General features: G+C 50.2%; 1 protein-coding gene across 7 annotated transcripts; it reads right to left on the bottom strand.

Moving 5' to 3' along the window:
- Positions 1 to 776: 776 nt before the first annotated feature.
- On the bottom strand, positions 777 to 27,849 carry ADGRG5 (adhesion G protein-coupled receptor G5). 7 transcript variants are annotated; one of them, XM_037816262.1, is made up of 13 exons: positions 27,695 to 27,848; positions 26,451 to 26,631; positions 12,453 to 12,550; positions 12,137 to 12,215; positions 11,394 to 11,550; positions 10,728 to 10,844; positions 9,848 to 9,964; positions 8,298 to 8,450; positions 7,397 to 7,518; positions 6,878 to 7,146; positions 5,673 to 5,790; positions 3,134 to 3,411; positions 777 to 2,758 (listed from the first exon to the last, which is right to left on the bottom strand). In XM_037816262.1, the coding sequence occupies exons 3-13, from the start codon at positions 12,514 to 12,516 to the stop codon at positions 2,652 to 2,654; spliced, it is 1,581 nt and encodes a 526-aa protein (XP_037672190.1). In that variant the 5' UTR covers positions 12,517 to 12,550; positions 26,451 to 26,631; positions 27,695 to 27,848; the 3' UTR covers positions 777 to 2,651. The 7 variants fall into 7 exon arrangements, with proteins under 7 accessions (XP_037672190.1, XP_037672192.1, XP_037672186.1 ...); XM_037816264.1 differs by lacking the exon at positions 5,673 to 5,790; XM_037816258.1 differs by lacking the exon at positions 777 to 2,758 and having other exon boundaries at positions 2,774 to 3,411; positions 27,695 to 27,849.

Genomic DNA, 27,849 nt, shown 5'->3' with positions numbered 1-27,849 from the left:
AAGTTTGAAATTATTTCAAAATAAAAAGTTCAAGAAAAAATAAATGACATATAGTTAGAAGATAGAGATACAGACAGATTTTGATATATAGGACCCCCAGCTAAGTTTGAATTTCAGATAAACAACAGATAATTTTTTCATATAAGTGTGTTCCAGACATTGGTGCCCCATATTTTATCTGGCAACCCTACTTTCAACCTCCCACCACCACCACCAACCCCCACACACCAGGCTTTTTCTGAAATAGCAGTAACATAATGACACAGGAAACGCCTCGGCTGTTGTCCCTCCTGCATCTATTTGTCACTCCTTCACTCAGACTTCTACCCAGCCCCATCTTCCTGGAAGCCCTCCAGAGCTGGGCCCAGTACCCAATCTGGGCTGAGGGTAGGGGGACAGCCGGCAGGCCCACGCCCATGGGGGCATTTCCAGGAAGAGGTCTCTGCCCAGAGTCTGGACCCCAGCACAGCTCAGGACCACAGCTTGGAGTCAATTCCTGGAACCAACAGACCCCAGCCGTGTGTCTGTGCCCACATCCTCCCTGGGCTCGGTGGGGCCGACGAGGCCGAATTCTGGGCCAGGGGGTCCTAGGCAAAGGCCCGGCTTCCCTGGGCTGCAGACCCAGCCACGGTGGGAGCCTGGGCCACCTCACCTTAGAGCCGCCCAAGAAAGGGCCCAGAGGTTCTCATGGAGCAGGAGGGGCCACCCCAAGGCCTGGAACCCGGGACAGCTCAGGGCTGAGCTAAACCAGGGGAGCTGGGCTCGGGGCTTGCCTTACCCTGAGACAGGCGAGCAGCTGTTCTGCCTGGAGCTAGTACGGGAAAGAGGACTTCTCAGCAAGGGGTTGGGGGATATTTCATGAATGACCCGACAAATGAGCTCCTGGGAATTTAAATAGATCAGAACATGTGGAAATTAGTCTGAGAACTGCCAAAGGCCAGCAAGGCTGAAGCCATGCTGGGAAGGGAGGTGGTGGCGGGTGGGGAGGCAAGAAAGCAGTGGATAGCGGCTGTGCCGAAGGAGCACCTGGGCCTGTGACGCTGAGCAGACCTGGGCCTGCAGCTCACACAGGTTGGCCTCTGAGACTCGGGTGACCCCATTAGTAATAAGAGCACGGATCCAAATGCCAACCGTAACAGCCATTTATTGGGCACTTGCTCTGTGCGGAGTCTCTTTACGTGGGTTTATCTTATTCAATCTTCCAAACAGGTACTATTTTTACCTCCATTTTACAGATGGGGAAACTAAGGCCCAGAGAGGTCAAGTGACTTGCCCACTGTCACACAGCTAGCAAGTGACAGAGCTGGCACTGGAGCCCAGGCAGTCTGGCTCCAGGCACCACTGCGTAAAGAGCTATTTGCATCCAGAAATGTGCATATGGGCAGAGAACCTCCCTGCGAGAAAAGGGGTCTGGCTCCAATTCCCTGTGATGTTCAAGGTCAATAAAACCTGTCTGGTGGGCTGGGGCAGCTGTCCCGGTGTCACGCTTTCCAGGGACACAAGACCCAGAGCGCCAGAGGGGCAGCTGCATCGGGAAAGAGAGAAATGGCCGTGTGACTGGTGCCGCATTTCTGCCTGCCGGCCGTTTATCAGGTGAAGTCCTGGAAGCCCGGGCCTCTCCAACCTGTGCTTCCAGGCCACAGCCAGGTGACCGCGGGTCCCGTCGTGTTCCCAGCCCCACGGCCTCTGCGCACAGGCCAACACTGCCCCCTAGTGTGCGGCCTGGGAGCGGCGCTGGCCTCACGTGAGCCGGGATCCCATGTGGCCGACAGGTGATTCTCTGCAACTGCGGCCTGAGTTGGGGATTTAGAACTCACACCAGGGAAATTTCATTCATTCCTGCCCAATCGTCTAATAGCCGGGTCGCTGGGGCCCAGCTGGCTCAACTGAAGGAAAGAGGCGCCCCCCGCATGCTCTGAAGAAGCCCTATGACCCCGACACCTGGTCTAAATGATTTATGGGGGTCTCAGGGGCACTGGTGGGGGACCCCTGGTAAGGTCTGTACTCCCTGGTCCTTAGAAAGTGGGGATTTGGAGTCATCATAATTTGGGGGTTACAGGAAAAGAGGTCTCAGACAAAGGCTGGAGTGTTCTCAGACACTGGGGGGTCTCCAAGTGCTGGGCTGGGGGCCCGAGGCCAGGCTCCAGTCCGGCCCTTCCCAGGAGGAAGGAGGCCCTGCAGGTGCTCCCAGGGCAGGCTGGCCAAGACCCTGCCCCCGGCAGGCAGGTGAAGGTCACTCCAACTCTCTTCCTGAAGCCCGCAGGGTAGGGGGAACTGCAGTCACTTGCCCCCAGGCCACAGATGTGGAAACTGAGGGCTGGTGAGGAAGGAGGGATCCAACATCATACACTGAGACTCGCAGCCGAGCCTTGACTCTGGCCTTCGGACTCCCAGGCCGGCTGGGCCCAGGGCACCAAGGCCAAGTTCTCTGCCAGCAGGTAGACTTGGGCCTGAACAGAATGTTCCAGAGGGGAGAGCAACGCTCAGCCCTCTCTGTGCCTGGGGAGGCCACAGAGGTGGGCTCACCTCTCTGGAGGGCACAGCGGCCCCTGGCACCCAGCAGTCAGTATGCCACCATCTCTGCTGGGAGCCGGGGCCTGGGGCTGCAGGCAACCAGAGGGGCAGGGGGGTTCCAGGACGGGAGCTCCAGGCTACTGCATCATGTGGGAGGAACTGAAGGCCTCCTTCTCTGCCGCCGTCTTCGCCTCTGCCTTTGCACGGCACCTCTGGGAGCAGAACCACAGGAAGAGGAAGAAACCTGCAAGCAGGAGGCTGGTTGGCGGGCGCAGCATGGGGCCTCATCCAGGGCCAGGGACCTCCTGGCTGGGGGGGAACTGGGCCTCCCTGGGACCCATGAGTAATTCCCAGAATCCTTTAGGGTTGGAGGTGAGAAGGGGCAGTGCATAGGAGCTGGAGCACGTGGCCACCGCTAGCCCATAGGGTGCCTTGGTGACAATCGGAAGGTTCCCTTCCTCTGAGCAGACCGGGCCCCATACCTGCCTGGCCAGCAGAGCCATGGGCTGGATTTCAGATCCCTTGCCCACTCCTTGGGCTTGGAACACTCTGGCAGTGAACATCCTACCAGCTGTACCCGAGCCCCCTGGGGGTCCTCCGGGGTGCCCCCAGGCCCTACCGTAGAGCGAGTTGAAGATGGTGAAGAGGAAGAGCTGGGGCAGCAAGAAGACGCCAAAGGAGAAGAAGGCCAAGGCCCAGGTGGTGCCCAGCAGCACGGTGAGGCCCAGCACGGTGACGGTGTCCCGGCAGGCCCTGGCACCCTGCGCCTGCTCCTGTGCCCGCAGCCTGCGCAGGACCTGCAGCGTCCAGGCCAGCACCACCAGGTTGAAGAGGGACGTGAGGCCGCAGTAGCCCACGACCAGGAAGGAGCGCACCGCCGGGCTCCGCACCCAGCATCTGCGAGGAGGGGTGGAGGCCGGAGTGGGGGTGGGCTCCCAGGGCTGGGTGGGGAACCCGGGGCACTCGGGCCTCTCCAGCCCAGTCCAGGCTCCCGACTCAGGCCTCACTGTTCCTTGCCTGACGACACACAGCCTTCCCTTCCAGCCAGGTCCCCCCACAGGCCCACCCACCACCATGGCCCCCTTTCTGATTTCCCCCAGGCCTTCCTTTCCAGCCCCGCTGGTCCCTTTCCATGCTTTACCCACCTGAAAACTCTTCCTCTCCTCTCTTCTAGATCTAACTCCTCCATCACTCCAAGGCCAGCCCTAACGCCAGCTTGTACAGTATCCCGTGGCGTCACTGGCCAGGGTCCTCTTTCCTGGCCACTGCTGCTTCCACCCCACCATGTGGTTCTCGCCATCTTATCATCATCTTTGTGCAACGGGCCCCCTAGCTGCCTGGACTGGGCCAACGTGTCCCTTCCCTGAGCAGTGGACGGAGATTCTAGCTGCTAGAACTGCTGGTCCCAGGGGTGGGGGTGCTGCCAGCATGAGGCTCAGTGGAGGGGGTGCTTTCCACGTGGACCGGGGAAGGAGAGAAGGGGGGAAACTCCACCAAAGGCTGAGGAAAGAGCCAGAGAGGCCTGGTCCTGGATCCTCTCCAGGACACCTTCAAGACTGTGTGGAATGCTTTCCGTGGATGATCCCATTCAATCCCCGCACCCACCCCATGAGGCGGGAATGCTATCGCCCCCATCCTGCAGATGGGGAAACTGAGGCTTGGAGAGATGGAGTGCTTTGCTCAGGAACATATGCTGCCAGCATGCCAGTGGGTGGCAAGGGGGGACTCAAAGCCCACCAGCCTGATCCCAGAGCCCACGCCCCTAACTGTCTCCATCCCTTGCTCAGGCTCCCACCACAGCTCCTGCCACCGCAGTGAGCACATTATATGTGGGGATTCATCCCAGGTGAGGCGTGTGGCTGCGGTGTGCTCACATCACTGCTGCTCCGAGTCTGGTGACTCCACTGCAATTTGTCAACCAGTGTCTCTCCTCTCAGTGGACCCTGAGTTACCTTCAAGGGGTTTTTAATTGCTGTTTTTGTTTAGGAATACATATCCACGTAGGAAGCTATTTTTAAAACCCAGGAGAATAAAATTCACAAAATCCAGGGAGATGGTCACCTGGGAGGAGTGAGAGGTGTGAGAAAGGCTTGAGGAGAAGCTAGTGCTTAGCTCAGTTCCTCTGACGTCTGTGCACTAATGTGCTTCCTGTCTGGTGGATGTGTCACATACCCTCATGTCCACGTGATGTGCCATATAATAAAACACACGTTTTAAGGGTCCCCAGTGATGAGCCAGCAGGGTGACCCTACACGGGGTTCTTAAGTGTTCGGTGCCTCAGTTTCCCAAACTGTAAAACAGGACTGATGAGGGGACCTGCCCCTTGCAGTGAGGCTAAAAGAGGTTAGCACACCAAGGGCCTGGCACAGGGTCGGCCCTCAGCAGTCCTGAGCTTTCCAAGAAAGGAAAACAAGGATGAGGTGGCCACCAGCTGGTGGTGGACCCACAGGGGTTTTGTATGCCTTTCTGTCTCTGTTTGGCTGCTGGGAATTTTTTGCCATAAAATATTTTAATGCCCTAGGATGCCAGGAGAGGCAGCAGAGGCTGTGTGGGAAAGCAGGAGGGGTCCGTCGCCCCCATGCCCCCACCAGAACCCCCTAGAGCTGCTCTGCTGCCTCTCCCTGCACACACCCCCTCGCCACGCTGAGCCTGGTCCTTGGGGAGGTCCTGGGGTCTCGCCCCCTCCAGCCCTGTAACACCCTCTCCTCTGACCGGGAGGGTTTGAGGGGGCCTGGCAATGCCAACTGCCAGCCACTGGCATGGAGAAGGCCAAGAATGAACAAGCGAAGCAAGACATGGGCAAGCAGGAGAGCGGAGGCGGGTGCCGGCCGAGCTGGACCAGCAGGGCCTGGGAGCTGGAGGGCAGGTAGGGTGGGGGGTGCCAGGAGGCAGAGACCTGGTTGCACCTGCCCTGGCCCCAGGGGCAGCCTTCCAGGAGTCCCTTCCACAGCTTCCCAGCGTTAGCTGGAGCAGAACACGAGCCTGCCCCGCAGGAGGCCTTCAGACGGGATGTGGCGAAGCCAGCTGGAAACCTCCCCCATCTAAGCTGTGGCTCCCTCTTCACCCCCTCGCCCCAGACAGTGCTTGACCTTCAGGACACCCTGCTCAGAGCCCTTCTGCCAGAGTCAGGGAGCTCGCTGCTGCCTGAGGGCACTCACATGGACACGTTCTGGAAGCTCATGCCATTTTCCTGGCTAACAGAGACTGGGATCACGTGAGGTCCATACACTGAGCTCTTGACAGCGATGACAGTGAGCACCAGGAGGGCTGGGAACCCTGAGGGGTGGGACAGAGGCTCAGGAGACCCCGGAGAGGAGCTGGCTCTGGGTCCCTGGGGCTGCTAAAACAGATTCCACTGGGCAAGGGGGAGGGGGGTACTGTTCTGAGCCCCTCAGCCCCTACTGCGTGGTCCAGCTTCAGAGCAAATAGCCTGGCCATCTTGGAGGAGGCTGTTCTCCAGGGTGTTAGTGACAGCTCTAGGGTGGAAAGGTGGTGGCAGTAACACTGGGAGCTAATGGGAGAGAGGGCCAGGGACTGTGAGGAATAGAGATAATAAAGAAAGGAGCCAGGATGGTGAATGGAAGTGCCAGTGATGGTGTGACAGACAGTGAAGAAAACAAGGATGAGGATGGTGGTAGGGTTGGAGGTGGTGGTGGTGGGGATGTAGTGAAAGTGATGGAGGTGGTGGTGATGGTGGTATTGAAGGTGGAGAGGGGGGATGTGATGATGATGATGATGGTGGTGGAGGGGAAGGCATGGGAGTGATGGTGGTGCTGGTGTGTTGGAGGGGGAGGGGAGGAGGTGATGGTGGTGGTGAAGGTGGTGTTGGAGGTGAAGGTGGTGGAGGTGATGGGATAGCATTAGTGCTGTTGAAAGTGGAGAGGGGTGGTGGTGAAGATGGTGGTGATGGTGGTGTTGGAGGTGGACAGATGGAAGTGATGGTGGTGGTGGTGGTAGTTGGGGGGGTGTGGAAGTGATGGTGAAGACGATGGTGGTGTTGGAGGGAGGGGGATGGAAGTGATGGTGGTGGTGACGGTTATTTGGAGGGGGAGGAGGTGATGGTGGTGGTGAAGGTGGTGCTGGAGGTGAAAGTGGAGGTAATGGGGTAGCATTAGTGCTATTGTAGGTGGAGGTGAGGATGGTGGTGATGGTGGCGTTGGAGGTGGCAGTGATGACAGTGGTAATGATGGTGGTGGTGATGAGAATAGAAATGTGAGAAGTAGTAGAGTGTTGATGGGGATGATGGCCATGGTAGTGGGTCCCTTTGAGGAGGAGGAGGAGGAGGAAGAAGAGAAAGACAGGAAGGGTTGGTGTCCTGCCCTACTGGAGGCCTCAGAAGGGAGGGGAAGGATGCTGCGCTTACCCCAGCCCAGCATGCAGAGTTTGAGCACGTATCTGTGGATGTAGATGTTGTAGACACGCCCGAGGAGAAGGTAGAGGTTAAAGCCTTCGATGGCCATCCAGGTGAGGCAGCTGAGCAGCGCGTAGTGCAGGGTGGCAGCCAGCACTGTGCACTCCGGCCCGGGCAGAGAGGGCATGGCCGGCAACGGGCTCAGCAGGAAGGCGACGTTCAGGAGCAGCACGGAGGTGTGCAGGTGCACGTGGATGCATGTTATGGAGTTGCTCTGCTTCCTGCAAGTGGGAGCACGGCCTTCCATGGCCCAGGGACGCTGCCCAGGCAGGGCCCCCCTGGGCTGGAGGTACACAATGATGGGGAAATTGAGCTCAAGAAGGGGCAGGGGATCCAATAGCGGCCATGCAGCAAGGCAGGTCTCCTGCTCTGTCCCCGGCCCTCTGCAGAGTCCCACCCTGCTCTGGGGGACCAAGAGGGAAAGAAAGAGCAGCAGTGGGGTGCACAGCCTGGTGCCGTGGCAGGGGGTACCTGGCATGGAAGTGCAGCAAGATGGTCAGCAGCGAGGCCACGATGGAGATGCTGCAGCCCACGAGGGAGATGTAAGTGAGCGGTGTCAGCAACTCTGCAGGAATGGGGGCCTGGGAGAGTTGCTGCAAGAGGGAAGGGGTATGGAGGAAGGGGAGGCGTAGAAATGCCTCCCCAGGCTCAGGCAGAGGGACCTCGGGGGACCTCAGCTCCGAGCCCCTTTCCCCTCAATCCCAGCCACAGTCCCAGCGTGAACAAGGCCATGACAGTCATCGTGGCTTTTGCCCTACCCCCTCTCCCGCCCCCAGCTCATCTCCCCTTCCTTTCTGAGAGCCTCTATTTCCTTTGGGGGAACTCCCCTCCCCTACTCTCGAGGCACAAGCATGCCCCACCACCACCACTTCTCCCATTGTATGCAGGCATTTGCACAAGGCCTGGCCTAGGAGAACTCTCCCTCCTCCTACCCAGTTATTGGTTTAGGGATGGGCATGTGACACATATACTTAGGCTCATGAGACTCATTCCCAAGATCCTGACCGGCAGAGTTGAGAAAGAGAAGCTCTCATTCCACTGGCCTAAAAGCTAGGAGGACATGAACCTGGAACTTCTGGTAGCCATATTGTCATCCCATGGGAAGAGCCTGCCTGTGGGTAAAGCCAATGCAGAGCAAGCACAACTGAGGACAGAGATAGAGTTCTGTTTTGGAGATATTGGTTGAGCCCCTGGATCCAGCCATTCCTGATGGCTGACCCAGTGTTCTCAAGAACATGAGCCCATAAATTTCCTTTTTTTCTTTAAATTGGATTTTCTGTCTCTTGCACCATGCTTTGTCTTGCTCCTCTGCCCAGGATGCAGGGCCCCCTGCAACTCTGACCTCCCTCACTCAAGCAGGATGCATGCATACCATGAGAACAGCAAAGTAGGACAGGTGGCTGCAGCGGCAGAGCACCTGGGCAGGTGAGGGCTGCTCTGTGCGGCAACCCTCGGGGCTCCAGGCCCCCCAACTGAGCTTGCTGGCTCCCTCCTTCCAGAAGACACAGGTCACTGTGTAGCCATCCTGAGGGGAAAGGCTGCGGTCAGTCAAAGGGGTGCAGGGGAAGGGCTGCAGATCAGGGTCTGGGAGTCATGGGGCCCTATCAGCCCAATTGCATCCTTGTCCATATACGACCAGGCACTGGTTGGGCTTTGGCATCACATGGACCCTCAGAGTGACCTGGGCAAGTCACCAAGCCACTACGAACCTCAGTTTCTTCATCACAAAGATGATGGAAAAATTAAAGGTGATGAGAAATCTTGAGTGCCTGCCCCCGGCTTTATACACAAACAGGTGCTCCTAGCCAGCTGCTCCTTTCCCTTCCTAGGCCACATGGGGAACAATGATGGTCCAGACCCTTGCTCAGTGGGAAAGAGAGACACATCCACAAACAACCCTGAAGTCAAGCCACGTGGCGAAGGAAGGGGGAGATGACACAGGCAGTGCTGCGGAAATCCACAGAGGAAGGGGCAGAGGAGCCCTGGGGAGGGAAGAGGGATCAGAGCACTGAGACCTTGGAGGATACACTGGATTGCAACAGAAGTGGAACAGAGCTCTCCGGGTGGCTGGAACTACAGGGGGAAAGGCCCAGAGGGGTGGAAGGACGATGGTGAAATAGAGTGCGTAGAGCAGTCCTGAGAGATGAGGCTAAAAGGAAGATAAGCCAGAGAGGAGAGGCTCTGGGCTTTTCAGGAGAGCCAGGCACAGTGAAGCAGAGGCATCCAGGGCTCATGACTGCCCAGCAACCCTCCCTCTCCCCCTTCCTCCAGTATTAGCACCTGGACTTCCCTTGGGGGCCACCTCTCCCCCATGACAGGTCTTGGGGATCTGGCTCCACTCTGGTCCTGGGTCTTGTGACCCAGGCCTGGCCAAGCCACACATTGCATCCCCTGAACACAGTGACTGGTTCAGGGAGGGACTTTTAGGACTCCATTCTGGGGCTCTGGTTGGCACTGGTGGGGAAGAGCCTGCTGGGAAGGAGGGACGGAAGTCCGGCACTTCAGCAGCCATCTTGTCACAGAGTGGAAAGCCAAGGCAAGAAATCATCGCTGAGAGACAGAGAAAGACTGAGCCATGATGAGATCCTATCTGTCCCTGGATTCAGCCATGACTGAATCTCTAACACTCCCGGATGTTTCAGTTACAGGAGTCAAACTGGCTTGAGTTGGTTTGCTGTCACTTGCAACTGAAAGAACCTGACTAATGCAGTGAGTAAAAGCTTCTCCTGCTGTGAGTGGGGATTATTTCTTTGGCAGGAATTTTCAAAGTGTGATTGATCTAAAACAGTCTTCAAAACCTTTTAGTGATTTCAAGTTTGTTTCCAAGAGGGCTCCACGGGTTTGGGTTTGGCCAAACCAATGTCCAACAGGAGACCCACAGAGGGGCAGGGGTGGGTGAGAATGGGGCGCCCCCAACAGTACCAGGCTCTGGTTGTGCCAGAAGCTGATGTTGATCGGCTCCCTGAGGTTGTTCACATGGCTGTGGCCCAGCTGGGCCCCCAGGACATAGTTATTGAGCAGAGAGGAGTTGGCATCATCCTGGAAGGGCAGTGGAAAGGAGGGCTGACTGGAGGGGGACAGGGAGATCCTGGATGAGGTCTGAGAACCTCTGTGCCCCAGCCCCTCCTCCCTGGGTGCAAACAAGCAGCCTCCCTTCCAGGGGTTCAGAATAGGCCGCCTCCCGGCCTTTGCATATGCCGTTCCCCTCCACCTGGAAACGTCCTCTCCTGACAGCCCTGCTCCACCTCCCAAATGTTTAATGCATTTTGCCTGGGCCTGAGCCTCCATCTCACCACCATCCTAACCCTCTGTCAAAGCCCAGGTTAAAAGGCATCCACTCCGGAAGGCCTCTTGGACTGCCCTTTGGGAACAACCCAGACTCCACCAACACTCGTCCACTGCTTTGCACCTCCGTGGCTATAACCCACCTTGAGCTAAAATTAAGTCTGAATGTTGAGACAGAGAACTCTCCAAGAGCAGGGACCTTGTTACCTTCTTGTCTGCCTCCCCCCCCACCCGCCCCACACCCAGGCACAGGCACATAGTAGACTTAGTTCTTATTTGCAGATCACAACTGTGCTTCCCTACCACTCTGCTAAGGCTGGTGGGGAAACTGAGGTCCAGAGAGGAGCCATGGCTGGTTCAGGCTGCACAGCAAATGCTCTCCACCCCCTGGCTCACTTGGGGCTGGTCCCCGATCCAGAGGGGTGGGGCAGCATGGATGCCTGCAGTGTCCCCAGGAAGGGGTCGGGAGGCTCTGGCAGCCAGCACCCACCCTCGTTTGCCCCTCATGGACTCTGACCTGGAAAAAGAAGGAGGTGGAGAAGTAGACACAGATGAGACGCAGCTCCCTGGGGTTGGTCTGGCAGGTCCCCCGGGTCAGCTCTGCTGGGAACTGCATGGCATGTCGGGCTGGGGTCTGGAGAGGGCCATGGATAGGCTGATCCCAGTGTTCAAGAGCTCCCAACCTGGCCCCAACATCTTTGTGGTCCCCTCTCCCCATGGTGACTTCCCAGCCTTGCCTTTTCCTCCTTCAAACTTCCTCTTGCAAACCCTCTCCTTTCAGGATGCACCTCCTCCCAAATTTCCCAAGATCCCAGACTTTCCCTCCACCCTACTCAGGTCTTGGATTTGGGTTATTCACCCCACCAACAGGGCCTCCCCCAAGGACAGGCTGAGTCTGGTGATCTCTGCCCACCAGCTCCCAGTGCAGGCCAGGACCCCTGGGTCCTGAAGGAGCCAGCAGGTCTTGGTGTTGGCCATTGCTGCCACTGCCAGGGACCTGCCCTTGCCGGGCCATAAAGCCCCCTGCCTTTCTGTTACTCACAGGAGGGACATGGAGGCAGCTCACAGCCAGTCAGGGCAGAGCCTGGGGAAAGCCCAGAGCTTAAAGCCCTGGAGGATTTTGGGGGTCGGAGGCAGCTGGCCACCCCTGACCCCACCCTCCCCACCCCCCACCGCCTCTGACCCCTGGGATGGGCTCCAGAGTGGAGCTGCTCAGGAAGAGACCACTGAAGTCGCAGCCCAGCTTGAAGGCCAGAGACTGGATGCTCCTTGTCTGCACAGTCAGGTTGCAGCCCGTGAAGCTGGTGTTCAGCAGCCTCCACTCAAGCTGGCGGATATACCTGAGGGCAGGAAATGGGAGTGGATTGGGGAGAGGGGCTGGCCATGGAGGGCAGAGTCTGGAGTGTGGGTAGGGCAAGGAGGGCCCCCAACTAGCCTGGCAGGGCATCCCATACGCCTGTCACTCCCAGCTCCGGACCATGGCACTCAGGTCCCTCCTCTTCTGATTAACTCCAGTTGTCACCTCCTCCAGGAAGCCTTCCCTGATCCCTCGCCTCTAAGTGAAGTGCCCCACAGAGTTTGCAGCTCTTATCCCTGGTCCATCATCAGCATCAGCCACCCACTCAGAGCTGCACAGCCTGTGGGTCACAGACCCTGAAGAACCCAGCCAGACTCCTGGAACCCCTTCCCAGAAAGATACCCAGAGACACAGGAGCCTGCACCCAGTTTCACAGCATCCGTGGTTAAGAGACTGTGCCCTAGACACAAGCACTATGAGGGCAGAGACATGTCTATCCTGTATCTCCAGAGCCAAGTGCCAGACATGCAGTGGATGTTCAAGTAATGTGTGTTGCATAAATGAACAGTTAAACTGTCTGCCCTGGACCAACCCTGGACCACTGAGCGGGCAGGAGGGACCCAACTCACTGAGCGAGATGAGACAAGATCCGGCCCTTGGGCACCATCTCCATTTTCTCCATCCAGCTCCGCAGTTCCTGGGTAGCCTCTGCAGGGAGCAAGAGTCAGGCCTCACCTGGTCTCCGACCCGAGCAGCCCCTGCCCCACGGCCTTGGGGCCCTCTGTCCCCAGCCTGAGAGTTCTTGTTCACAGCTGCTGCTGCTCCCCAGGACACCTAAGTGGCCCCTTCCCAACCCCTGTGGTCTGAGGCCTCCGCCTTCCACATCACAGCCACAGGCCTGGGCTAGGACTGCCCCCCACCCCCAGTTCAGCAGAGCCCCCTTACCTGCTGCCCCACTCTGAGAAGTCACGAGGCAGAGGCAGAGGAGAAGTGCCTCCCAGCGATCCATGCCCTGTGCCCGGGTCTCCTCCCAGAGCTGGGTCCTGCCCAGGAAGGAAAGGTCCACACCATTGTCTTAAAGTAAATTTATTTGACCCTCACTATGACTCCATTTCAGAAATAAGACAACTGAGGCTCAGAGAGCAAAGGGTCATTCTTCCCTGAAGCTGGGTCTCTGCGACCCCCGAACCCTGAGCATTGTGGCTGTGAGCGGCCCTGCCTGAGACACCTGCCCCGACGTGGGCTCTCGGGGGGCAGGCCCAGGGTCCCGGCCTCACCCAGGGGCAACCAGAGCAGGCCACCCAGCCGGGTCTGATTGTTAACTCGCTGTGTCGCTCTGGGAAAGGATATATCCCTCTCTGGCCCCACTTTCCTTGGTTTTAAAATGAACTAATAAATTTCTGCTTAAATATGGCAAATGTATGACTACCAAGGAGGATTGTGGGAAGGTGGCAGAGTAGGAAACTCCAGGAATTAATTCCTTCACCAAAACAACTACTGCACAGGCAGAGGCTGTCGCATCAATCCGTTGTAATTCGGGAGTCCAGGGCACACGGTGCAGCCTCCAGGAGGCCCAGGAGGAAGAGGCAGGTCAACCGTGATAACCTTCTTCAGTGCCGCCATCCCTCTCCCCCAGCCTCATGGCCAGCAGAAGTGGGGACTGGGGCTCTGGCTCCTGGCACAGCTTGCTGGTGCCAGGGTTGGACATAAAGAACTAGTCCCCAGACTCCAGGGGTGTGTGGTCTGATTCCAGATCTCTGCCTTTGATCAGCTACTTCAGATGGCTGCACCCCCACCCCAGGGTGAAGGTGGCAGAAGGATCACAACTAAAGGGCTGCATTACCCCGGCGTGTGCTAAATTAAGAAAACTGCAACTTCTAAAGCCATAGAACCAGCTCCTAGAGCCCTTGCTGCCCCCCGCCCCCACCTCCAACAATGAAGGGTGGAGCTGGCTTGCACTCCTATTGTGTGCCCCTGGCCCTGTTCCAGACGGAGCAGAGCGGCCCCTGAGTGCATAGTGGGTGTTGCAAGTACGCCAATGTCAGTCTGGGTGGGTGGGGGGAGTCTGAGAGACCTAGCCGGGGAAGGTGGCTCTGCCTCACCATCCCAGAGTTTGTCCTGAGGGCAGAGAAGCTGCCTGCAGACAGGGGGACAGTGTGAGAAACAAGTTGAAGGAGCCTGGGGCAAAGGCTACCTGCGTTAAGTCACTCAAGAGAGCATCCAGGAGGGGGAAGGAGGTCTATTTCAAAGGGAGTCGATGGGGTGTTCACTTGAGCACCCATACACTGTAAACAAGGAATTCCTAAGGCTTCCAGCAAGCACAAGCCCAGAAAAAGAAGTGGGTTCCCCAGCTCCTGCTCCAGGCAGGCTCAGATAAGACAGAACGAACCCGAACCCGGAACGTCCCATTTGCCTCCACCTGTTCTCGATAACAGGGAAAAGCTCCAAAGGAGACCACCAACCAAAGCAGAACCAATTTGCAAAGACAGTGAAAGTGCTTTTTGCCTTTGGTTTCTTTATTTTGATTAGTTAAAGAAAATTTCCGTCATAATACAAGCTGGATACAAACTTAAGGGACAGCCCAGGAACTAAACATCAGAGTTAACATTTTAAAATATTAAAATGTACTATGTCAGCAAGATTACAAGACAAACAAAGAAACAGGAAATGATGGCCCATCCAAAGGAGCAAGATAAAAATCCAGAAACCATCAAGAAAGAGGACCTGACTTTGGATTTGCCCAGCAGAAACAGAAAAATAATGATCCTCAATATGCTCAAGGAGATAAAGGAAAATTCAGAGAAAGAACTAAAGGATCTGAAGGAAACAACGAATGAACAATATGGGAATACCTCCAGAGAAGTATAGCAATTGAAGAACACAAACACTGAAATGAAAAATTTCCTAAATGGTTTCAACAGCAGATTGGAGGTGGCAGAAGAAAGAATCAGTGGACTCAAAGACAAGACAACTGAGATGATTCAGGCTAAGGAGTAGAAAGAAAAAGAATTTAAAAGAATGAACAGAGCCTAAGAACCTGTGGGACACCATCAAGCATACCAATAGATGCATTGTGGGAGTCCCAGAAGAAGAGGAAAGAGAGAAAGGGACAGAAAGAATGTTCAAGGAAATAATGGTAGAAAACTCCTCAAATTTAACAAAAGACATGGATATGCACATTCAAGAAGCCCAATGAACCCCAAACAGGATAACTCAGAGAGAAACATGCCAAGACACACAGTAACCAAATTGTCCAATGTCAAGGAAAAGGAAAGAGTTATAAAAGCTGCAGGAGAAAAGCAATGAGTTATGTACAAGGGAATCTCAATAGCTAAGTGCCCATTTCTCATCAGAAACCATGGAGGCAAGAATGCAGTGATAATTGAAAGAGAACAACTGCCAATCAAGAATTTTATATCTGGTGAGACTTTCTTTCAAAAATGAGGAGAGATGAAAACATTCCCAGATAAAAGCTGAAAGAGTTTGTCACCACTAGGTCACTACAAGCAATGCTAAAGGGAGTTTTTTAGACTGAAAAGAAAGGACACTAGACAGAGAATCAAAGCAGCATAAAGAACTAAAAGGTAAAGGTAACCATATGGGTAATTACGACTGCCAGTACTATTGTATTATTTATGTAACTCTACTTCTTGCTTCTACAGGTGTTAAAATGCAAATGCATAATGTATGATAAATTGACGATTTTGGACATAGAATGTACAAAGATATAATCTGTAACAAGTACAAAAAGGTGGGGGGGGTAGAGGGGTGTAGGAACAGCGTATGTGTGTGCTATCGAAGATAAGTCGGTATCGAAGCAAATATGGTTGTTATAGATGCAGGATGTTAAATTTTAACACGTGTGCTGGTTTGAAACTGTATGGACCCCAGAAGAGCCATGATATTTTAATCCAATCTTCTTAGGTGGAACCCTTTTGACTGAATGTTTCCATGGAGATGTGATCCACCCAACTGTGGATGAGACCTTTTGATTAGATCATTTCCACGGAGGTGTGAACAATGCCCATTCAGGGTAGGTCTTGATTAGTTCACTGGAGTACTTAAGAGAGCTCAGGAACCAACAGAGAAGCTAAGAGATGCTTGGAGATGCAAAAGGGAGGACGTTTGGAGATGCTAAGCTAAGAGATGAAGCCCAGAGTTTGCCCCAGAGAAGTTAAGAGAGGAGCCCCAGAGGTGTGGAGAGAAATGCTGTGGGGGAAAGAAGCAAGGAAGCACAGGAGATGAGAGAGGAGCTAAGACAGAAGCCCAGAGACATTTTGGAGAATGCCATTTTAAAACACAACCCAGGAGCAGAGGACCAACAGACTCCAGCCATGTGCCTTCCCAGCTGACAGAGGTGTTCCAGACTTTTGACCTTTCTTCAGTGAAGGTATCCTCATGTTGATGTCTTAGTTTGGACACTTTTATGACCTTAGAACTGTAAATTTGCAACCTAATAAATCCACCTTATAAAAGCCAATCCATTTCTGGTATTTTGCATAAAGGAAGCTTTGGCAACCAGAACACTATGGTAACCAGAGAGAAAATACATGAAAAATATATTCAGAAAGAAAAAAGAAGAGACTCAAAATGGTACAATACAAAAAAACAAAATAAATATTGAAATAAGCATTAATGGAAGAATAGAGGGTCAGAAAAGATATAAAACTTACAAACACAAAATAGCAAAATGGCAAAAGAATGTCCTGGATTGTCAGTAGTGGCTTTAAATGTAAATGGATTAAACTTCACAGTCAACAGGCAAAGATTGGCAGAATGGATAAAAAAGCATGACCCAACTATATGCTGTTTATACAAGAGACTCACTTTAAATTCAAAGACACAAGCAGGTGGAAAGTGAAAGGATAGAAACAATAGACCATGCAAGTAGTAACCAAAAAAGAGCTGAGATAGCTGGACTAATATCAGATAAAAAAGACTATAAGTCAAAAACTGTTATGAGGGATAAAGAGGGTCACTATATACTGATAAAGGGGTCAATTCAACAGGAAGACATAACAATTATAAATACATATGCACCTAACAGCAGAGCCCCAAATTATATGAAGCAAATACTGACAGACGTGAAGAGAGAAACAGATGGCTCTACATTAATAGGAGATTTCACTATACTGCTTTCAATAATGGATAGAGCATCTAGACAGAAGATCAATAAGGAAGTAGAAGAATTGAATGACACTCAAAACCATCTAGATCTAAAAGATATATATAGAATACTGCACCCAACAGCAGCAGAATACAAATTCTTCTCTAGTGAATTGGATCATTCTCCAGTATAGACCATATGTTAGGTCACAAAACAAGTCTCAATAAAGTAAAAAAGACTGAAATCATATAATGCATCTTCTCTGACCACAATGGAATGAAATTAGAAATCAATAACAGAGGGACAAATGGAAAATTCACAAATATGTGGAAATTAAACAACTAATGGGTCAAGGAGAAATCACAAGGGAAATTAGGAAATATTTTGAGGCAAATGAAAATGAAAACACAACATACCAAAATTTATGGGGTGTAGCAAAGGCAGTGCTGAGAGGGAAATTTCTGGTTCTAAATGCTTACATTTAAAAAGAAGAAAGATCACAAATCAGAGACTTGACTTCTAAACTAAAGGATCTAGAAAAAAGAACAAAGTAAACCCAAAGTGAGCAGAAGGAAGGAAATAACAAAGATTAGAGGTAAAATGAAATAGAGAAAAGAAGGACAATGGGGGAATCAACAAAACCAAAAGTTGGTTCTTTGAAAAAATCAATAAAATCAACAAACTTTTAGCTAGACTGACAAAGAAAAAAAGTGAGAAGACACAAATAATTAAAATAAGAAATGAAAAGAGGGACATCACTACCGACCCCAGAGAAATAAAAAGAACTATAAAGAGATACTATGAACAGCTGTATACCAACAACTTGGATAACCTAGATGACATGGACAAATTCCTAGAAACACATAAACTACCTACACTGACTCAAGAAGAAATAGAGGATCTCAGCAAACCAATACTAGTAAAGAGATTGAATCAGTCATCAAGAACCTTCCAAAAAAAAAAAGCCAAGGACCAGAGAGCTTCACAGGCGAGTTTTATGAAACATTCCAAGAAGAATTAACATCAATCCTGCTCAAGGTTTTCCAAAAAAATTGAAGAGGAAGCAATACTCCCTAACTCATTCTATGAGGCCATCATCACCCTTGTATCAAAGCCAGATAAAAATACCACAAGAAAAGAAAACTACAATCCAATATCCCTTATGAATATAGATGCAAAAACTAGCAAACAAAAAAACCTGTGACTGACATTCCATTTATCTGGTGTATGCACAGATGAGTAAGAAAACAAAGACAATAAATAAATAAATAAATAAATAAATAAATAAATAAATAAAGGGGGGAGCTGTGCCGGTTTGGCTATATTATGTTCCCTCAAAAGCCATGTTCTTTAATGCAATCTTGTGCAGGCAGACTGATTAGTCTGTTGATTAGGGTGGAACCTCTGACTGAATTATTTCCATGGAGGTGTGGCCCCACCCAATCAGGGTAGGTCTTGATCAGATCACTGGGGTCCTTTAAAGAGAGCTCACACAGAGAGCAGAGATGAACAAAAATGCCCCGGGATATGCTTGGGAGCTGACACAGACCCAGATGCTTGCTGATGCTTGGAGACACTTGGAGATGCAGAAAGAAGGATGTTTGGAGATGCTAAGCTAAGAGATGAAGCACAGAGTTTGCCCTAGAGAAGCTAAGAGAGGACCCTCTGACAGAGAGAAAGTCCTGGGAGAAAGAAGTAAGGATGCAGAGGAGCTGAGAGAGAGGAACTAAGACAGATGCTCAGAGACATTTTGGAGAAAGCCATTTTGAAACACAACCCGGAAGCAAAGGACCAGCAGATGCCAGCCACATGCCTTCCAAGCTGGCAGAGGTGTTCCAGACCCCACTGGCCGTTCTTCAGTGATGATATCCTCGTGTTGATGCCTTAGTTTGGACACTTTCATGGCCTTAGGACTGTAAATTTGTAACCTAATAAATCCACTTTATAAAAGCCAAACCATTTCTGGTGTTTTGCACAAAGGCAGCTCTAGCAAAGCAGCACAGTTTGAAAAAACACTTAGAAAAGTAGGTATTCTTGAAAAAAATTCTTGAAAAAAAAACACTTAGAAAAGTAGGATTGGAAGGAAATTTTTTCAGCATGATAAAGGGCATATATGAAAAACTCACTGCTAACATTATATTCAGTGGTGAAAAACTGAAAACTTTCCTTCTAAGATCAGGAACAAGACCAGGATGCCCACCCTGTCACCACTATTATTCAACACTGTACTGGAAGCTCTAGCTAGAGTAACTAGGCAAGAGAAAGAAACAAAAGGCATCCAACTGGAGAGGAAGAAGTCAAACTTCCCTATTTCCCATATACAGAAAATCCTGAAAAATCAGGTCCCTGAGCAAGGATGACCTATAAATTCATGAAGCATACCATATTTTTTGGTGATAGTAGAACAACATTGTGAACTCAATCAACAGCACTAAAATATGTATCTGAATACGATTAAAATGGGAAATGTTCAATTGTATATATAGTAACAGAATAAAAATTTTAAAAAGAAGCAATTAAGTTCAAGAAAACAGTCACATGAGAAAGAAAATGTAATCTTATATTTGGCTTAATAGGGAATAAAATTTATTTAGATATAATAGAAACATTTAACAGGAAATTTATGTTTTTAATTGCATAAAAGTCATAATAAAATGAGTTCAACTTCCACTTAGGTTGCAGAGAGTCACTTTTGTGATGCTCCCATCACAAAAGTGGAAAAAGTCAAATTATGTCCAAAATCATATTTTTTAGCTCATTAGAGAGTGGAGGTCACAAGTTAACCAAGTGAACTGATTTTCAGTGGTAAGTTCTTCAGTGAGAGATGAGTCACATGAATGTTTTCACCTTTGACAGAGTACAAGAGGAAGGGGTGGTTACCATAAAAGCAAATAAAAAGTAAACAAATGAAATAAATTCTTAAAGTCTGGGTATGGTTTACAGAGAGTTTAGAATCACTGGGAGCCCAAAACACAAGAAATACGTACCCACTCAACAGCGTCTTCCCGTAGTCCTCCACTGTGTGCTCAAGAGAATGACTGGGGGGTGGGGCAGGGACCCGGGAGAGCCTGGTGATGGTTCAGGTGCTGCCAAGGCGTGAGGGTGGAGCACCAGAAGCCCATCAGAGCTCAGCGCTCTGCACGCCTACAAGGTGGTGATCGGCTGCTGCTGAGTGACAGGCACCTACACTTTGGACCTTCTGACACGAGACACCCAGCCTGCAGGTGACACAGGCAAAGATCTGCTGCCTCTGATGGAGGAGTAGAAAATCCACATCCGCTCACCCTGCACTAGCAACACTCAAAAGCCACATGCTGCTGGGGAGGAGCAGGAAACCCATGGTTGTATCTAAGATGGTGCACCGATAGACAGCAGACGTCTGCTGCTACAGCTGCTGCTGGCAGAAGAGCAGGGACCTCATCCACACCCAAGGCTCACACCAATACAAGGCAGAGTCTTGTTCCCAGGTGGTAAAGGACAGGTTATCTGCCTATGCTCTAGCATCTGCTCTGAGTAGAAGGCAGAAGTTGTCAGCTACTGGAAGAGAATCAGGGAAGCTAAGGAAGTCCCAACCCTGAGGCTCAGGCACATCCTAAGACTGAGGCTAGAGCAAGAGAACAAAGAACACACTGCTTCTACCACAAAACTTGCACCAAGTATTGAGGAACAGTGGTCACTCTCTGCAGGTGGGGCTAGAACCCAAAAAGAAATTCCCTCTGTTGCATGCATGCAGGGCCAGCTGAAAGCTGAGAGTGGAGAAGGAACACAGAAAATCCCTACTGCACGTCAGGCCTCACAGTAAGCGCAGAGTAGTGGCAATCCACCACTGGAGAAATTTGATGCCTGTGGTTCCCAGAAGGTAAAATAGCAACAACAAAACCTAAACCCAAACCAGCTGTAGACTAGAGTCACTCAACTCCCTACACTAAAGCTCTGAAATAAGAAAAGGTATGCCCATTTTTAGGCATAAATATCATTTACCTCACTTGCTACTGTTCTTTGACACACAATGTTTGATATTCAAAGAGTATAAGACACACATAAAATCAAGAACAAGAGAGAAAGAAAAAAAAAGATGCATTGTTAAGAGATAAAAGAGGCAACAGGAAAGAGGACTTCTGGGGTGATGGCAAGTAGGTGAGGTGCACGGGTTTCTCCTCCATCAGCGTCACTAGAAAGGGGCTGGAGGACACCAGGGACCGTGTTTCCAGGGTGTAAGCAGCCATAGAGGGTCCCCCACAGTATGTGGAAGGGACACCCGACAAAAATGGTTGGAGGGACGTGGTGAGTGTGTTCTCCATTCAGACTGCGCCCCCCAACCTCCCCCAGGTTGGCAGCAGCAAAACCACCACCAGGCAAGGGAGCGAGCAGCAGGTCTCCACTCCCGTCCACCTACCTTGACAGTTTGCTGGGGGGTGATCCTCCACAGCCAGATGGCGGGGAGCTCCCGTGAGGGAATGGGGCAGGCTGCGATTGTTGTCCCCCGACAGAAGTCTGGGGGTGTGCAATGGTGAGAAGTGGGGAAGGGAGAGGCGCCAAACAGACAATTGGGAGCCCTCCCACACCCCAGAGACTCCCCTGCGCAAGGCAGGCAGAGAACCAGCAGGCAGGGCCCATGTCCCACCTGCAGAGTGCCTTTGATCAGGCTCCCTGCCTGCCTGCTCAGGCCCACCTTGCAGCCCCAGGCCAAGGATTCCCCAGAGCACATGGAGATCTGCTGCACTGATTGGTTCCCTGCCTGGTTTGGACTCCGCCCACCCCACAGGAGAAGTTCAGGGAGACCTACTTGAGAGTGACACATGCTGGTAGGACTGGGAAACTGCACTCCAGCAAGCCAAATTATGTGTAAATACTAAATTAATTCTGCACTTCCCAAAATAATCCTATCAAGACAAGCAAATGCCCTAAAAGGCAGAAAATTACAAAGCACTTGAAGGATATAGAGGATATGGACAAACCAAATGTGCTGATTTGAATGTATTATGTCCTCCCAAAAAAGCCATATTCTTTGATGCAATCTTGTGGGGCAGACATATTAGTGGGGATTAAGTTGGAATGTTTGGATTAGGTTGTTTGCATGGAAATGTGCCTCACCCAACTGTAGGTGATTACTCTGATGAGATATTTCCATGGAGGCATGACCCTACTCATTAAGGTTGGGCCTTGATTAGTGGAGCCATATAAATGAGGTGACAAACAGAAGGAACTCAGTGCAGCTGTGAGTGATGTTTTGAAGAGGAGCTACAGCCAAGAGGGACACTTTGAAGGAAGCACAGGAGCTACAGATGAGAGACAGTTTGAAGATGGCTGTTGAAAGCAGACTCTTGCTCTGGAGAAGCTGAGAGAGAACAAATATCCCAAGTGCAACTAAGAGTGACATTTTTGAGGAACTGCAGCCTAGAGAGGAATGTCCTGGGAGAAAGCCATTTTGAAACCAGAACTTTGGAGCAGATGCCAGCCACGTGCCTTCAAGACTAAGAGAGGTTTTCCGGACACCATTGGCCATCCTCCAGTGAAGGTACTCGATTGCTGATGTGTTACCTTGGACACTTTATGACTGTTCACAGTACCATCATATAGTTATGCATTCATCACCACAATCTATTTCTGAACATTTTCCTTACACCAGAAAGAATCAGAATAAGAATAAAAAATGAAAGTAAAAAAAAGAACACCCAAACCATCCCCCCCACCCCACCCTATTTGTCATTTAGTTTTTGTCCCCATTTTTCTACACATCCATCCATACACTAGATAAAGGAAGTGTGATCCACAAGCTTTTCACAATCACACTGTCACCCATTGTAAGCTACATTATTATACAGTCATCCTCAGGAGTCCAGACTACTGGATTGGAGTTTGGTAGTTTCAGGCATTTACTTCTAGCTATTCCAATACATTAAAACCTAAGAGGTGTTATCTATATAGTGCATAATAATGTTCACCAGAGTGACCTCTCGACTCCATTTGAAATCTCTCAGCCACTGAAATTATTTCGTCTCATTTTGCCTCCCCCTTTTGGTCAAGAAGATGTTCTCAATCCCACCATGCCAGGTCCAGATTCATCCCCGGAGTCATATCCTGCATTGCCAGGGAGATTTACACCCCTGTCTCCCTCAATTTGAAGGAAAGCTTTGCTGGATAAAGAATTCTTGGCTGGCAATTTTTCTCTTTCAGAATGTGAGCTATGTCATGCCACTGCCTCCTTACCTCCATGGTGCCCACTGAGTTGTCTGTGCTTTAGTCTTATGTTGTTTCCCTTGTATGCGGTGAATCCCTTCTCTCTTGTGGCTTTCAGAAGTTTCTCCTTCTCTTCAGCATTTGATAATCTAATCAGTATATGTCTCAGAGTAGGTTTATTTGGCTTTATTCTTTGTTAAGTTTGTTGGGCATCTTTAATTTGGATATTTATGTTGTATAGGAAGGTTGAAAGTTTTCCCCAACACATTTTTTTGAATACTCTTCCTAGCCCTTTACTCTTCTCTTTCCTTTCGGGAACACCAGTGATTCTTGTATTTGTGCACTTCATGTTATCCATCATTTCCCTGAGATCCATTTCAAATTTTTTTATTTTTTTCTCCATTCGTTCTTTTGTTCTTTACTTCCCATCACTCTATCTTTGAGGTCACTGATTTCTTCCTCTGCTTCTTCAAATCTTGTGTCATGTGTCTCAAGTATATTTTTAATTTGATCAACAGAATCTTTTATTTTCATAAGATCTGCTATATTTTTTATTTACCCTTGCAAATTCTTCTTTATGCTCTTCTAGGGTCTTCTTCATGTCCTTTATATCCTGAGCCATAATATTGATATTTGTGTATACTTCTTTCACTAACAGCTCCAAATTTTGCATCTCTTCCAGCTTTTTAATTTGTTCATTTGGTGTTCTAGTTTGCTAATGCTGCCAGAGTGCAAAACACCAGAAATGGACTGGCTTTTATAAAGGGGGTTTATCTGGTTACACAGTTATATTTTCTGAATTGCTCGGATTTCTACAACCAGCATGTATTAGCTTTATGAGAGAAAAATTAATTTTTTGATGTTTAGGATTTTTTTAATGTTCCAAATGACTATTTATCAGTATGCAAAACAAAACAAAAAAACATGTTGCAAAAACAATGTAATCCCATTTTTGTAAATATAATTATATTTTTATACAAGCAAATTCTGGAAGATGCGTATCGACATGTAAGTAGTGGTCACTTCTGGGTGGTGGGACATGGGCCGATTTGTTTATCTAGCTTGTCTGTATTCTCTAAAGTTTCCCCAGATGCTACAGTTATACATTTTTAAATTTTTACTTATTCTATGGTTAGCTTATAAATGTACACATTTCAAATATAAATGGTAAACAGACACAAAAAAGTATAAAATGCGAAGTATTCCTCCCTCCTGGGTCCCCATCAGTGCTCCCAGGTCCCCAGTCAGCACCCCTAGGCAACCACTGTTGATAGTCTATTGTTTTGTGTTTTGTGTATCTTCCAGAGTTTCTACATATGGATATAAGCAAATATGAATATATATATTATTTCCCCCATTTTATACAAAAAGTAGCATATGCTAGAGCTCCGTTGAGGAGCTGGTGGAGAATGCAGGGGTTTTGGGCTGCCCCACCTTGATGGTTGCTGATGTGCTCACAGACATAGGGGACTGGTGGTTTGATGGGTTGAGCCCTCTATCACAGGACTTGCCCTTGGCAAGACGGTTGCTGCAAAGGAGAGGCTAGGCCTCCCTATGGTTGTGCCTAAGAGCCTCCTCCCGAATGCCTCTTTGTTGCTCAGATGTGGCCTCCTCTCTCTAGCTGAGCAAACTTGGCAGGTGAAATCACTGCCCTCCCCACTACGTGGGATCAGACACCCAGGGGAGTGAATCTCCCTGGCAACACGGAATATGACTCCCGGGAAGGAACCTAGACCCAGCATCATGCAATGGAGAACAACTTCTTGACCAAAAGGGGGATGTGAAAGGAAATGAAATAGGCTTCAGTGGCAGAGAGATTCCGAAAGGAGCCGAGAGGTCACTCTGGTGGGCACTCTTAAGCACAATATAGACAACCTTTTTAGGTTCTAGTGAATTGGAGTAGCTAGCAGTAAATACCTGAAACTATCAAACTACAACCCAGAACCCATGAATCTTGAAGACAATTGTATAAAAATGTAGCTTATGAGGGGTGACAATGTGATTGGGAAAGCCATAAGGACCACACTCCCCTTTGTCTAGTTTATGGCTGGATGAGTAGAAAAATAGGGGAAGGAAAAAACCAACCAAACAAACAAAAAGGCACCCAGTGTTCTTTTTTACTTTAATTGCTCTTTTTCACTTTAATTTTTATTCTTGTTATTTTTGTGTGTGTGGTAATGAAGGTGTCAGGGATTGATTTTGGTGATGAATGTACAACCATGTGGTGGTACTGTGAACAACAGAAAGTACGATTTGTTTTGTATGACTGCATGGTATGTGAATATATCTCAATAAAATGAATTTTAAAAAAGCAGCATATTCTACTTTTCTGCACTATCCTTTCTTCACTTGAAAATATATCCCAGAGCACTTTCTGTAACTATCTAGAGAGCGTCCTCTTTCCACTCTTACTGCGGCACAGTCTAGCACTGTAGGGTAGGGATGACCCAGAATTTATCTAAACAGTCCCTGCTAACAGCTGTATGTGACGTTTCCAGTATTTTGCTGTTACAAAGAGGGCGGCTTTGTGAGAATTGTTTCCCACTCATGCAAGCTCATTATTTGCCCATTTTTATATTGGGTTAGCCTTTTCTTTATCAATTTCTAGAAACTCTATAAAATAGGGAAATTAGCTCTTTAAGTGAGTTGCAAAATTTTTTTTCTAGTTTGTCCTTTGCCTTTTAACATTACACATGCAATTTGTGGGGGGGGGGAGGTTCTGTTTGTGTTTTGCCATGTAGAAGTTTTTAATTTTTATAATTTTTATATAATAAATATTATCAATATTTTCTCTTTTGGCATCTGGATTTTGAGTCGTAGCTAGAAGGGCCTTCTCCATGCCAGAGTTATAAAGAAATTCTCCTGTGTTTCTTCTAGTACTTTTATGGTTTCATTTTTTCACTCTGGAATCTCCAATTTTGCATTTATCCAGGAGTCTGGCATGAGATATGGAGCCAATTTTTCCCACAGCTGCTCACTCATTGTCCTAACACCATTTATATATATATATATATTCTTATTTTAAAAGAGAACAATTTTGGAGTCACAGAGGACTTGGTTTTCATTATTTGCCTATTTGGTTATTTATTTGGCAGTGATACCTTAGAAGATTCCCTTACCCTCTCGGAACCTCAGAGAAGAGAGTAGAGGTTTGAGGAGATAAAGGAAGTCAAAGAATGAAACAATTTGAAATGTTTCAGACGAGAAGACTGAGGCTTCAGAAGGTGGAGAACCTTTGAGTGCAGAAGGAACCTGGGCCACCTCCTCCGTCTCGTCACTATACAGATGAGGAAACTGAGGCCTGGGCAGGGGTGCGGATTTGCCATCCGGTGTCTGGACCCTGAGGCTGCGTCCCCAGGCCCTCTGGCCATGTTGCCCCCAGGAGACACCAAGGGAAGAGGAGTCTACCCCTATCACACAGCTGGGGAAACCGAGGCCAAAAGAGAAGTGATGTCTCCAAGCACCCCAAATAGAAGCTGTGGTTTTCACCCCTTTACCAGAGCCAAACCCACCATCTTCACTTCTGCTTGCGACCTCCAGCCTCCCTCTTCCAATCCCTTCAGAGAGGCCACCCTCCGGTCCCCCACCCTCAGCCATCCCATTGTCCATCCTGCAATTTGTGATCTGGAGCCCTGTGGTAAATAGAACGCCCTTACCTGACCTCCAAGATGGTTCCAACTGACCCTGGGGAAACTGAATACCACACAAGAGAGTTTGCTCGGAGTTCTACAGAAGGCCAGTGGTCAAGCTGGGACTCAATTCCAGGGCTCCAGAGTCCACTCCCAGTGGTCCCGTTCTGTGCTTCAGTGTCCCAAAAGTAGCTGGGTAGCTGAGTTCCTGTGTGGAGCAGTAAGACCCATTTTAGGCCAATAGAGAGATGAGGACAGAACAGGATGGCATATAGGACAGAGCCTTTGGAAGCTGTGCATTTGATAAGCTGGCCGGTATTCAGTGCCTGGGCTGTGTGACTTTGGGCAAGGAACTTGACCTGTCTGTGCCTCAGTTTTCTCATTTGTAAAACAAAGCCAGGGAGAACTATGTCCCAGGGAGAGAGACTCCAACGACCATTACCATGATCCACTTGCCTGGGTCTAGGGCTCTGGCCCAGTGTCTGTGGCCAGAAATATGTCTGAGCACCAGGCTTGGGAGCCCTGCTTTCCTCCCTGGAGCTGACCCTGCAGCCCCATGGCCCATCCTCTCCCCGCAGCACTGAGGCCTGCCGTGCAAACATGACCCTGTCCACACATGACCCCGTCTGTCCCCGCCAACCACATCCTGGAGCCCCAGCCTCTGACCACACGCTGGCCTGGGTGAGGAGTGAAGCTGTGGTCTCTGCAGGAAAGCCTTGAGAGGTGCAAAATTAGCCCCGATTCACAGGTGAGGAAAGTAAGGCCAGGGGTCTTCCCCACATCAGCCTGTCCCCAGGCCGCAGCCCATGTGGTTCCGAGAGGAATTGTACCTCCTCTGATTTGCAGGCACAGACTCTGTGCCAAGCACCTGACAGACCCTCACCCCTGTCACCCACCCCAGGCACCTGCCGCAAGGCCAGCTGCATTTTACAGAGGAGGAAATGGAGGCCTAGAAAAGAAGGATCAAGCACCTTGCACCAGGTCACACGGGACAGCTAAGATCTGAACCTAAAATTTAACCACTCCTTCATTTAAATTGCCTCTTCTTTCAAAAACACAGATCTCTACATACCTGCAGATTTGGAGGTGCCACCAGGGGCCCAAGAACTGGTGATGGGAATGAGGGTTGGTCCCCGGCTTGCAGCACCCAGGATGTCACCAGACCCATGCCCGCCTGCCCAGGGACATGCCCAGTGCCCGCCAGGGGACCTGCAGAGAAGGACGGGAGGGGGAGGGGCAGAGGTGGCCAGAGGGCCCGGGAGGGGGCTGACCTGAGAAGCCACCGCCACTGCCAACCCGGCTGCCGCCTGCCGCTGTCTGTAGGGAGATGGGGAAGTCGGGAGCCACGTGCTGGGGGCGGCGTCTCTGCTCTGCTCACCCCACGCCCACCCACCCTCTTCACTTGGCCCCGCTCTCTTCACCCCAC

This window comes from Choloepus didactylus, chromosome 22 (assembly GCF_015220235.1).
Source record: "Choloepus didactylus isolate mChoDid1 chromosome 22, mChoDid1.pri, whole genome shotgun sequence".
In the NCBI taxonomy this organism is placed as follows: Eukaryota; Metazoa; Chordata; class Mammalia; order Pilosa; family Megalonychidae; genus Choloepus; species Choloepus didactylus.
This window is presented reverse-complemented; position numbering and strand designations above follow the sequence as displayed.

Coding starts and splice junctions, on each gene's coding strand:
- ADGRG5 (XM_037816258.1), bottom strand. CDS start 12,516: ATGGATCGCTGGGAGGCACTTCTCCTCTGCCTCTGCCTCGTGACTTCT. Junction 9,965..10,727: donor CCACCTCCTTCTTTTTCCAG/GTCAGAGTCCAT, acceptor CTGCCCTTCCAG/GATGATGCCAACTCCTCTCT. Junction 5,791..6,877: donor ACTCTGCATGCTGGGCTGGG/GTAAGCGCAGCA, acceptor CCCACCCCTCAG/GGTTCCCAGCCCTCCTGGTG.